Here is a 13,232-nt window from a genome sequence, read left to right as displayed (position 1 = left end):
TAGCGCTCGTAGCGCTTGTAGCTTGTAGATCTGCTATTTTTCAATAGCTAAAGCATAACATAATGCTAACACCAAAAGGGGTTCCCGCCCAAAATGGGTTAAAGCCATGTTTACTCAAATATATTAATTTAACATTAAAATATGCGGCCCCCTCACTCTGACTGGAGTATAAATATACTCTCCTAGTCTCGCGAGCCAGACCTCCTCCTGTGAAATGCTTCCGCCATACAGTCTGGAGCACGGAAGCTCTAAAAATGTAGGATAAAGTGGATGTGACGCCTCCGCCCTGCTTCCGTTCCATCGAGTGTAAAATGAAACAATCATTTTACGCTCTCACGAGTTACATTATTGTTAAACATCTGCAATACTTAATTACTTAAAAAGTCTACACAATTAGAGAATGTAGACGAATTGTTATTTTGATCATCGTTTGCATGTTATCTCTCCTAATGGTACCAACATCAACACAGTATGGAATATTCAACAACAAAATATTCTACAGTTTTGGGTCCTAGACCTAGAGGCTAAATCTCATCAAATGGTGGTCATGGCTCATAAATTCCTGTTCTATACTACGTACTACGTAGCAATCTTACAGGTTGGTGTTTGGGGACGACCTAATGGCGCCACTCCCCGCACTACTGTTGTTGTGCTCTGTGTGCAAGACACATTTGTTTGTGATGATGGGACGGGGGTTTGCGGTGAAGCAAAAAAAAACAAAAAACAAAAACAACACCGTGTTCCTGGCATTAGAACCTGAACATGGGACATCTTGAGTACTTTTTAAAAGGCATGCGGGCTTCATCAATTATTCACACTTCCTGACACACATGTTCCACATGTTTGCTTTCCCATACATTAATATTTCAGCCCACGCCACTCCCCACGACACACACACACACACACACACACACACACACACACACACACACACACACACACACACACACACACACACACACACACACACACACACACACACACTCACACACATCCTCCACTCAGCCACTCCCAGTGGACATTTTGTCCACATAAATCACACAGTGACATGAGGGAAGGACTAAGATGTCCTCCTTGGCCATCGCTACTTAGGGCAGAATTTACCTCCATTGAGCTATGGGTCCCCTGGCTTATAGCGGGGGTTTCAGATGTCACGTAAAAGCATGAGATACACTCAATCACATATCTATTGCATTATTGCCACAGCGGACACGCTCTTATAGTATTTCAGCGCGTATGGTGGATTAGATTTTTGCCCACGTTTAGCCTCGTGTCATTCGTTATGTTCTCATTTATTTTACTTCTTACAACAATGTTTACATAGGCTACTCCTTTTTATCCACGGCCATTTTGCTAAGCCATGTCTTTGTAAAGCAATTTGTAAAATGAATCTCTTCAGAATAATATTATCATTATTAGTTATCATTGGCATCACGGATCGGAAAACACATTTGTTGTAAGATTCATCGTGTTGACCTCAAAGGAGACTATCTTGTATTTTCTGCTACAAAATTGGATGTGTGAAGGTTTATATTAAATTATTTCTATGAGATAAATGGGATTATTAGATTGTATTGAACAACAAGGTTCTCTGTCCTGTCTATAACAGTACTGACACCATGTATAAATAGATGGATGTTTTAGTTGTGTCTATTGTAGTATACTGTCTGACACCATGTAGATGGACGTTTTAATAGTCAATGAATGGAGAATTTACGTCATGTGTCTCTGAGCAAATCGACATGTTACGTAATGATGATGTACGATGACAAGAGCGCCCCCTCACTTCACATGGGTGAGATTTTTGTCTTCTGACCACTCTAAGCACCTCACATTCACCCATTAACCCACTCATTCAGAGATTCACTGACACACAGAGGTCAAAGGCTACTATACTGTGTGCGTGTGTGCATGCGATTGTGTGCCTACAGCCCACTGTGCAGTTTACTATCCATACGTACAGTATGAATATTGCATATTATGGCATTTAACACAGATGACAAAGCCATTGACACTGCCAGCCACTTCCTCGACGGAGTGGATGGAAATCTGACATGGGAGATGACCTCAAGAGGCGGCTCTCTTCCCCTCTACGGGGCCCTTCCGCAGGTTTTCAGAAGGTCTGGCTGGGTGGGAACTGCGCCAGGCGCCCCGAAACCAGAGACGGGCAAACTGACACTGCGGGTGCTAAGCCAAGGCACAGCTTTAGATGGGGAAAGAGGTGCACCACCTACTTAGACACAGTGCAGCGCTACAGCGGAGCTAGTAGGAGGCGCACCAGCTTTAGACACGATGCGACAGGACAGCGGGGAAAACGCCACTGCAGAGCTCAAGACTCTGATGATATAGACCAGAGGGAGTAGAAACCAGCGTTTCAGGAGATACGCAGTATGCATACAGCACAACACGTACGGTGCATTTCACATTTTTCCTACAGGATTTTTGACAATCTTCACCCGGATAAAATGTGCTTTGGTCTTGATATCTCCCACTGCCCAGAGATCTGCCCCCAACCCCTCCATCTTCCACCTCCTACGTCAGTATTGATCGCGTGGGCTCCACTGGACAGAGCAAGACACCAGCTATGGAAAAGGCCACGGGGATCAATTCCCTCTGAATTTCAATCCTTCCCTGTGCTGTCACTCATGGAGAACCAACACTGTTCCCTACATGAACTCTCTCTGGCTCTCTTCTTATCTCTGATGGTGGAGTTAGTGCTTCGGGCAGTCTGAAGAGCTTATATAGCATATGCTGTACGTTCATTGTCCTATTTGAGGGGCTCTAGCCTCTCCAATGCATTGCTTTTGAAGATTACGTTAGGTGGCTGAAAAGGCGATCTCGGCAAGGTGGGCGTTTGGAGTCGTTAAGGCGGCAAAAGGAAATCTTGGCGGTAGTTAAAATAGTTAAAATGTCCGATCTACAAGCTCACAATCGGCTAGTTGAACTATTTTAAAATGTTTTTCAAAATAGTAAAAACAAAAGAAAAAGGCAAATAAGTTTAGGGGTAAGGGGTGGCCCTAGCTGTTGCACCCCAAACTGATTGTTCCCTCATACATGCTCTGCTACCAGCTCAGTGGCCTTGTGGTTAGAGTGTCCGCCCTGAGACTGGGAGGTCGGGGTTCAATCCCCGGCCGGGTCATACCAAAGACTGTAAAAATGGGACCCAATGCCTCCCTGCTTGACACTCAGCATCAAGGGTTGGATTGGGGGTAAGTCCCTGCGACATACTAGCGTCATGTCCAGGGGGTGTACTTGTACATCAAGCTGCAGAAACACGCTACAGAAACAGGAGATAGGCTCCTGCCCTATGGGCCTCATGGCTCGGCAAGGCTACTTACATGCTCTGCTGCCCCTAGTGGTGTACATTGTGCTGTGCCAGGATCCACACTGACTAATAAACCAAAACTATAACCCAGGGAGTCAAACGCTGTGTGATGAAATAACATGACATCGGAAAGAACAGCCCTCGTGTGTGTGATCTTTACAGTATGTGGTTTCCTGGGGGCGGAAAAATCTAAATCTGCCTTGGCAGGACACTGGCTGCCTTTTACGACCACTGTAACGTGTGTGAAGAATAACAACGATGCGTCAGCGAGGAGGATCGCTATGAAGCCGCTCACCAGTGGTGGGAAAAGTACTCATATTTTCACTTAAGTAAAAGTATCAATACTGCAATGTAGAAATACTCTCTTACAAGGAAAAGTCCGGTATTCAAAAGTGCAGGCATCAAAATATACTTAAAGCACCAAAAGTTAAAGTATGAGGTGAAAATGGTTTATTATCTTGAAAATAGCTGATCTACAAGCCTGCACATTGTGAGCTTGTATCTAGTTACTTTGCCATTTTTCAAATGGTTGGTGTGTTTTGTAATAATAAGTAGTAACTAAAGTGTTGTGGAGTAAAAAGTACAATATTTCCTTCTGAGATGTAGTGGTAGTAAAAGTATAAACAATACTCAAATACTCAAGTAAAGTACAACTAACTCAGAATTGTACTGAAGTACAGTACTCAAATATATGTACTTAGTTACATTCCACCACCGCCCCTCACACCCCCATGCCTCACAGAGGGAAATCTCCAGCCAACCCCATCTCAATAGCCTCCACTCACAAGTCACTCAAAGTAACCAAGTATTTACTCAAGTGCTTGTAAAACCACTTTAACCCTGTATGGTTGAGCGGAATCAGCTGACAAGCGTGCAGCTTGTCGATTGAGCTTGTCGATTCTATTTTCGGCAAAAGCTTTCCCCAAAATAATGGCCTAGTACAATTTTGAGGTACTTTACTTTTACTATACTTGAGTATTTACATGTCCCAATACTTTACACTTGATAACTATTTAATACTGTATTCCAGCTAATCAAAAATAGCTGATCTAGAAGCTGTGATCTTCATTGGTACTTTTTCATCCCCTTTTCTTCCCAATGTAGTCACTGCGCCAATAGTCGTCGCTGTTGTGCCCTAGTGGCTCACCTGCCAGTGAGGAGCCCCCACCGGGAGGAAGTAGAGCCTCCGTCCCACTCCTCCCATTCCAACACTACTTGCTGATAGACTCCGCCCCACGCCCGTTGGAGTACGTGTAGTGACAATTATCACCCTCCCCCGAACAAGGCCCAATTGTGTTTGTACAGTATAGACACTCGCCAAAGCGAGTGGCCAGCTCAGTGGCCTTGTGGTTAGAGTGTCCGCCCTGAGACTGGGAGGTCGGGGTTCAATCCCCAGCCGGGTCATATCAAAGACCCAGTGCCTCCCTGCTTGACACGGGTCAAGGGTTGGATTGGGGGTAAGTCACTGCGACATACTAGCGTCATGTCCAGGGGGGTGTATTTGTATATCATGTCCAGGGGGGTGTACTTGTATATCATGTCCAGGGGGTGTACTTGTACATCAAGCTGCCTCACGCTACAGAAACAGGAGATAGGCTCCTGCCCTATGGGCCTCATGGCTCGGCAAGGCTACTTACTTACTTACTTACTCGCCAAAGCCGGATGCACCGCGGTGGATTCGAACTCCCAGACTCACCCACATAATTGTCTATCAGTTACACAACCCATGAAATCAGAGATTTCTTTGCATTCCTAAGTCAATAATTTGATGACTGGGTCATCGGTCAATAGGAGACCCTTCGAGTCTCCTATAGCAGAGACTCTGCTCACCGGTCATGAAGTTATTGCCTTAGGAATGCGACAAAAACAAACATTTATCAAACAAAAATAGATCTTCCATGAATTCAAGGCTTCATGGGGTGTGTAATTGATAGAAAATAAGTAGTTTGATTTCAATACTGTTGTACCATTACTGAAGAAATGTTTTGAATACAGGACTTTTTTATATTCTTATAATGTGGCTTTTACTTAAGTAAATCTGAGTACTTCTTCCACGACTCACTGTCAGTCGCCTACTGGGTTTCCAACACGGGGAGCAGCAGGACTTGTCGTCAGAGATTCATCTAGAATATACAGTAGAGGAATCTCCAATGACAAGTCCCCGCTGTGGTCCTCGTTTCATCTGAATTCCACAGCAAGGATAACAAGTGACAGTTGACTGTTCTGTTATGAGCGAACACTATACTCAAATGTGTAAAGTTCCAGAGCGAATTCACATCAACCCCTTTATCAAGGAACTCTTTTGATAAACTATTGAACTATTGTGTTGCCTCCACCCAATTTCGCAGTGACAGCAGGGGTGCTATTTTTGATCGCGTACAACTTGTGGGAGCCGTGTGGGAGTCGGAGAAGACAAAAAGACAAAGAAGAAAGTGCAATACAAAAAAAGAGAGGTTGGAGAAAATGGAGGGAGGGAGATAATGACATAAACAGAGGAGACATTAACCATGGGGCGGTGAGGGAGAGAGCAAAGATTCTGGGTGACATATTACAGAGCCACTAATGTCTTCCCTCCAGGACACAGAAGGTTTCATTTATAGATCCTGACCGTCGTGTGGGGACAACAGGAACAAGTTCCGTTTCCCCCCCACATGCAGTCCTGTTTGACTAGAACACTGCGCCACCTAGAGGCCTGTTGACTCCATGAATGCAGCACGCACATAGGCTCTCTTACAAAACAAGCTTATTGCAGCTGAACTCGCGCATTGCACATTGTTTCATCGAGTGAACGCGTATTTACCTGCTGTTGCTTAATATTATATGATAGTGGGTCAAGGACCGCCAAATTGATATGTTGTTGGCCGTGGATCCCTATTGCAATTTGTTTCCTCTCAAAATATTATCAAAATAGATTTTTCCAAATATAAAAAATCTAACTTACGTTGAAAATAAGTGCTATTAATAAATCAAAAGCCAAAGTATGACATAGGGATACAATGCTATAAATGATTTGGATGCTAAATAAATGCACCTCCTCCAGGACCACTACCTTGAGAACAACTGGCGCATGGCAACTTCCAACCGTTTATCTTTATTTCTTTTTTTAAATGACTGCATCTCCATTCATTCTAATCGGCAGTGTGCCTGAGTTGTCTATAGAGATAATATGAGCAGATCTAAGATGTCTTCTTCTTCCTCTGACAAGCTCGTCCTCTGAGGGTATACGTATACACTGGAGCACAAACCCTGCCGGCAACATAAGACTTATCTGACTAAAAGTAATTTCCTGTTTACAGAATACATCAATATTTTAACGCCTAGCCTCAAGGACAGACCTGCGTGAATGTTACAATGCCATTGCAACAACGTCATAAAAAACAATACAGACTATAGCACTGATCAACAATATGGAATCCTTGGTTCTAAACGATAAACAAATATGGCGTTCCAGCCACAAACTAGAAGGTTGTCTATGTGGCTGTGTTGGTTTTCACACATGATAAACACAGAAATATCTGCGTTCCAATTATTCGTGTCAACCATGATACTAGAACTTGAGGATAATTATGCAGAGTTCAATCAAATTCTGTTCATGTCTGAGAGAAACAAACCAACCGCTGAGCTTCATTGTCACAGATAAATAACACTACACGCATAATCAGTGACTAGTCAGTGATTAAAAATACACTTCAAGGAATAATGTGCAGCATGCATGTGCTCTCAGCGTAATAAGCATAGCCCTCGATCGTGTTTCTTGAAAAATAATGATTTCCGCTGAAGAGTCTTCATCCTTTGGAAACTGAAACCATAGGACATATTTAGAATGTTCATAAATAAAGGCATCTCGGTTGGGTTGGGTAAAGCTATGTCTGGAGGAAAAAGCCTTCATCTGGCTGTGTCTAGGGTTGCAAATAGATATTCAACTGGCAATGTCTTTTTTGTCTATTCCCCTCTGAAAAAAGCAACGCTTATACTGATTAAGTTCGCATAACATGTCAATTTAAACAGAGGTTCTACGATAGTCACCGAAATAAGATTTTGCTTTAGCACCATACACACTTTGTTTGATCCCCTTCACACCACAATCATGTACAACTTCACCATGAGTACTCTATTTGATTCATTTACTTTGGCAGACAAGGGAATTATCCCACGCATGCACATTGTACTGGAGTGCAGCAAAACAGTGGACATAATTTTGGTCAGAAATCACTTAATATTCTGTGATTATCATCAAATACTTGCCTGCCATTCACCTAAATGTCAAAATTCAGAACTGAAGTCGACCTGTGCATGCATCAATAATGCATAAATATAACACTCGTTGGACTTCCTAGTGTTCGTTCACCACACCAGATCTTCGGGGTAAAATCTGTGTTTAATACTCGCCTGTTAAACATTACAGTACGATTCCCTTGCTCCGTCAGTCATGTCAAGTCCAAAGAAAAAGTATAAGCACAAAATCATGTTAAAATAACCAGGTTTATGAACTAAAGCAGTGGTCTTCAACGTTCATATAGACTTGTTTGATAGCACTATCAGTGTTGTGTTGGATTCATGTACCTTAACCCTGCAAGACACACCGTTGCTATACATTACAACCATTTATATTTTAATTAATTAATTTTCATTCATTTCATTTTTCTTCCTGTTCTTTTTTCACCTAAATATCATCATTGATGTTCATTGTTTAGTCTTGCAATGCCATTGGTGATATTTGCTATTTGCATATAAATACCCCCCCACAGAGGCAGAAATTCACACAACTTCAAAATGTCTGGACTTTTTAACATTTAACCTTTGACCTTTAACCCTGAAAAAAGTAAGTAAAATGCCTGTAATATATATATTTTTGTGATCATTAGAATGTCTAGAACATGTACATTTATTATTGTGAAGGATATCCCCGTCAATACTTTGTAAACTTGACGTATGACCTTTCACGTTGTACTTGGTCTGCTCTTTTTTCCCTCTACGTGTACAAAAAATAGATTAGATAGATAGATAGATAGCGTTGCGAGACGTTGTGAGCTTGTACAGCTGCTATTTTTGTTCTTTTTTTAGTTCTCCTCAGAATAGCGATGCTAGGGTTCAAGTGGTACATGTAAAAAAAAAAATCCCATCACAGAAAGATGTGGCGGCCTCCCTGTAGCAACTCTGAGGACCCCCTAGGGGTCTCGGACCCCGTGTTGAAGACCACTGAACTAAAGTTTCTGTTTTCTTCTTCTACTCTATTCCAAATGATACTGGAGATATGGAGCATATAAGTCAAAGCATAGCGACAATGGAAGTTATGTCTCACCTTGGCATCATTACATTAAATTGAAATTGATTTACATACAAGGTTTTCACCCGACAGCAGAGACAATGGAATGAATGCGTCACCTTGGCTCATGTTTGAGTTTGAGCTGGAAGCATTCAGATGCAATGCAGTCTGGGAAGCTTTTGACCACAGATTAGTGCATGAATAGAAGGAGAGAATGACTGTATTTCTTGGCCCTTTCAATGTGGAATTCTCTTTTTGTAGGATTTAAATGCACATTCATTCCAAAAGGCAGTGGTTCTTAAAAGTTTTAATTTCAAGGTCCTCCATAACTCAGACTCAGATAATGTATGTACCCTCTCAGTCAGTGACATCATCTCTGTGGGGGGGGGAAGACAATTATAAGAACTCTTCGTCTCTGCTCAGAGTTACACGTCTGATAGAGCGTCGCAGTCCCGCCCCCTTTCAGAACGACGAGGGCGCCAGGAAATAATTCCCCATAGGCGTTTCAAAACAGTATTTAATTAATAGACATTTAAGCCTCGGACAAAGCCAACAGCCAAATTGACAAATCATGACAATAAACAATGTTTTTAGGCTGAACAAATATGGTGCCTCGTCGTTCTGAAAGGGGGCGGGACTGCAACGCTCTATAGGGCTCAGATGTGTATATATATATATATATATATATATATATATTACTTTTATAACACATTACCAGTGATTAGTAGCAAGATATGTGCCCTTGGGTAAAGCAGGTGTGGGATATTCAAGAGAGGGTAAAAAGGAATATTCGTTTAGCCCTAGGGCTTAAAGCGGCAGATTTCTGCAAGCCATTAGGTAATCAATAACCCTGATTGGACAAAATGATTAGCAAGTTAGAGGAATATGAAGTCAAGTTGAAACTTCTGTCCAAATGTACCGCATGATTCTCACCGGTTTCCATCGATTTATGAATGAGGGGGAATGAACCTGGAAGGGCTTTCAAGTCATTAACGATCGCCCCAAGTCATTTGTGACATTCAAAGAGCCATTTGCTGAAAACTGGCAAAAAAAATTGACAATTTGATCATTCACTTCTGCAGTAAAAAAAAATCTGCCCTCAGGTCATGTTTTTATTACAGCATTCTGATCAATGTTTTCATCACTTCTGTGAGAAGTATTCTGCATGGGGGGCTCCGCTGCTGAATCATTATTTATCCGTTTATGAAGCAGATATCCAACAAACGATGCATTTCCTATTGACTGAATTATGTAATGCCAGTTGCCGGGGGGTGGGGGGGTGGGTAGTTAGAAAATACAGTAAATCCCAGTCCTCATGCTCATAAAGACCAGTGATTCTCAACCTACATTTTAGAGGTATTACAAAATTCGTAAAAGTCCTTAAATTGTCACTTTAGAAATATACTGTATTGGTCTGTTTACTGTTGAGTGAGAAAACAATGTTGCACAGTCATGCTAGTGTTAAGAAAATAATCTGGGGACACTCCCAAAATCATTTTGGGGACCCCCTGGGGGACCCACAGATTTAAGAACCACATAGACAAGCATACAAACGCAAACATGTCCCATCGCGTGACGGATAAGCAGGAAACCTGCCCCCGTACAAAACGCCCAAATAGGCCAGATTCTCCAGGTTGCCTCGTTTACACCCTCTGCATCTCCCACAGGGTGTCTCTCCATCTGCCATCGCTCCCTTTTCAAAGCTCCTCTCTCCTCTGCTCTCTTTGTCATGCTGGCTGCATTCACCTCTTCCTCTCTTCCTCTCTCTCTCCATCATCTGGCTCTCTTCAGCTCTACTCCTTTTCAGAGTGTCTTTCTTTTCTTCCTCTCCCCACACACTCTTCCGCTTTGCCTTTCTTGTCTCCCATAGCTACACGGCCTATATTCGGTTTTTTCTTTCCCTCTAGCAAGCCCTCGTCCCTCTCTCTTTTCTCTCCCCTCTCTCTCTCTCTCTCTCTCTCTCTCCCCTGTGAGAGATGGAGGCTGCAGTAGTGTGAGCTCACTATCATCCCATCTAAATGGGATGTGTGGCCTCACTCTACAGCTATCTGATCTTTTCGGACGGGTCGGGGAGGAGAGAGCAGCAACCTCTTTCGCCACCTCACCGCCTCACTGAGCTGCCCCGCCGTTATTTGTTTTTGCCACCCCACAAAAAGAAACCCTGCGGTATAAGAACACAACACGTCGTGGTCGGTCACGGTTCACGTCACGTCTTAAAAATTCCCAGACAGGCAACCCAGCCGGGCTGATCGATCACTGCTGCCCATACCGTAGCTCAGTGTCGTAAGAACCCTCTTCTGTACCGCTAATGACGTACGATTTGTGCAAAAGAGGAGAAGAAAGAGGTCCTTCGGGTAGAAGATTATTATCGGCTTAATACTGGAGTCAAAGATAAAGATGAGAGGGTGAAAGAAGCTGCGTTCATTCCCTGCTATCTATCCGTGATAATGAACGTCTTGTGTGCAGAATATCATATTCGTCGCACTTCGAGCTCATTTGTATGTTTCTGAACCATGTCCATAATGTGTACTATGAACCATATCAAACAAATTAGCATTTCATGCTAATGAAGGATTTGGTTTCTTTTTTTGTACGCTCAATGTGTGATAAGTGAAGCTATAAGTGATAAGCTATAAGCTATAAGTGAAGTCCATGGTATCTGCTGACCGAGCCCAATGGAAGTGCAGTACACGCACACGCACGCACGCATGCACACACGCACACACGCACACACACACACACACACACACACACAGTAACCCGTATAAATCATGAAGGGGACAGATCTGAATTGTGTGTGTGTGTGTGTGTGTGTGTGTGTGTGTGTGTGTGTGTGTGTGTGTGTGTGTGTGTGTGTGTGTGTGTGTGTGTGTGTTGGGGGGGGCATGACCCCCCTGCCCCCCTCCGTTACAGTCTGGCGCCCCTGCCTTACAGTCTTTACTGTAACCCTTACAGTTCCAGCGTCTGTAACTATCAGAGTTACAGACCCTTACTGGTCCCTCTGGACCCCTGCAGGGCCAAACGTTGAGACACACATCGTATACAGCAAACCGCACATCCACACACGCAGGCGGCACACATAACTGGGACTTACGTGTTCGGTAGCGGTGGTGCGGCCGCGTGGCGGGGCCCTTGGCGGAGCCCCCGCGGTTCCAGCGCGAGGTGGGCTTGACGGCGGGCGACGGCGGCGAGGTGGGTGGCTGTACTTTGGCGGTGGTCTTCGCGGCGGCAGTGGTGGACGATGCGACGGCAGTCGTTGTGGAAGTCTGTCCCGACTTGGAGCTGGAGGCTCCGTTGCGTCCGATGCCGCCGGAGCCGCTTCCTTTCTTGGCGGGAGGCAGCGGCGGGGTCACCCGAGCGCCGCGGGTCGTTGTTGTCGCCGCCGTGGCGCCACCGCCGGAGGAGGGGGCGGTCTCGCTGACGCGCGTGCCCACGTGGTTGTGGAGGTGTGGCACGCGGCCATCTCCGTTGGCGCCGGCGCTCCCATTGGCCGAGTGGTTGGCCGGCGGCCCCAGTAGCCGGGTCCTGGGCGCCGGGGCCGTGCCGTCGGCCGCCAGCGGGGTGGTGGTCGACACCGTCGCGGTGGTGGTGGTGGTGGAGGAGGAGGGGGCGGTGCTGTCGGGAACGTCCACGGGCCCTTTGGGCACGGTGCTGGGCTTGGAGAGGAAGATGGGGTCCTGGCCGATGCTCCCCTTGGGGTCCACCAGGTCGGTGGGCACGTAGTCCTGCACAGAGCCCACCACGATCCACTTGAGCAGCATGAGGCTGAGGCCCAGGCCCACGAAGCCCATGACCAGCGGCACGGCGCACAGCCATGTCTGCTGCCGGGGCCACACGGCGCAGGGCCCGCAGCGCAGGGGTCCTCCTCCGCCGGGGCCCCCGCCCCGGGGAGACGACTGTTCGCTTCCGGGCTCCTCTAGCGTCATGGCCGCCAGCGCTATGCCCGAACGCTCGCTCATCATGGCCCCCGAAGAAGAACAAACAAAAAAAACGTTCCTCTCTCCCGCTGGATTCTCTGTTGTTATATCGCGTGTGTTGGTGGTATCAAACCGGAGGCCCGGTGACGACGGCGGGCCATGTGCCACGTGGTACGGAAGCAACGCGGGGCATCTTACCTAAACGCCCACGCGACACCCTAGAGCCTACAGTGTAATTAAGTATAGCTACATGCGCACACATGCACACACACACAGTCAACACATTGAGCTCACATGCACGCTCACACGCACGCACGCACTCACTCAAACACACGCGCGCGCACACACACACACTCACGCACGCACACTCGACAGCAAACCCACGGTCACGAACTAGTAATTAAAAGCTGGCCGAGCACACAGTTGCAAGACAAGCAAATAAACCTCTCCTCCTCCTCGCCTCTAGGCGGAGGGCATTGCACATAGACACAAGCACGCACGCACGCACAAACGCACACACGCACACACAGGTGACAGGTGAGAGAGGCAGCTAGGGTGCGCAGTAATGTTATGTATCCAAGCGAGAATAAATTCCAGAATGCTTTAATACTCCTCCCATGAGGTTAAAGGGGGAAAACCGCCAGAAAAAGCACGAGGCAGTAAAGGTATTGATCCGCGTGTGGATGGATGGATGGAGGAATATATAAATCCATGTGCGTTATAA

The 13,232-nt window shown here is 45.5% G+C and overlaps 1 protein-coding gene across 1 annotated transcript in view; it reads right to left on the bottom strand.

Moving 5' to 3' along the window:
* nrg3b (neuregulin 3b) overlaps positions 1–12,887 on the bottom strand; it is a 291,582-nt gene extending 278,695 nt beyond the window's left edge. Inside the window, exon 1 of the mRNA XM_079492152.1 lies at positions 11,686–12,887. Coding sequence (XP_079348278.1) covers positions 11,686–12,553 — 868 coding nt within the window. The 5' untranslated portion in view covers positions 12,554–12,887. The remainder of the gene's footprint in view (positions 1–11,685) is intronic.
* Between the last annotated feature and the right edge of the window lie 345 nt (positions 12,888–13,232).

This window comes from Electrona antarctica, assembly GCF_951216825.1.
Source record: "Electrona antarctica genome assembly, chromosome: 22".
In the NCBI taxonomy this organism is placed as follows: Eukaryota; Metazoa; Chordata; class Actinopteri; order Myctophiformes; family Myctophidae; genus Electrona; species Electrona antarctica.
The sequence above is the reverse complement of the archived record's forward strand: the minus strand, read 5'-3'. Positions and strand labels throughout refer to the sequence as shown.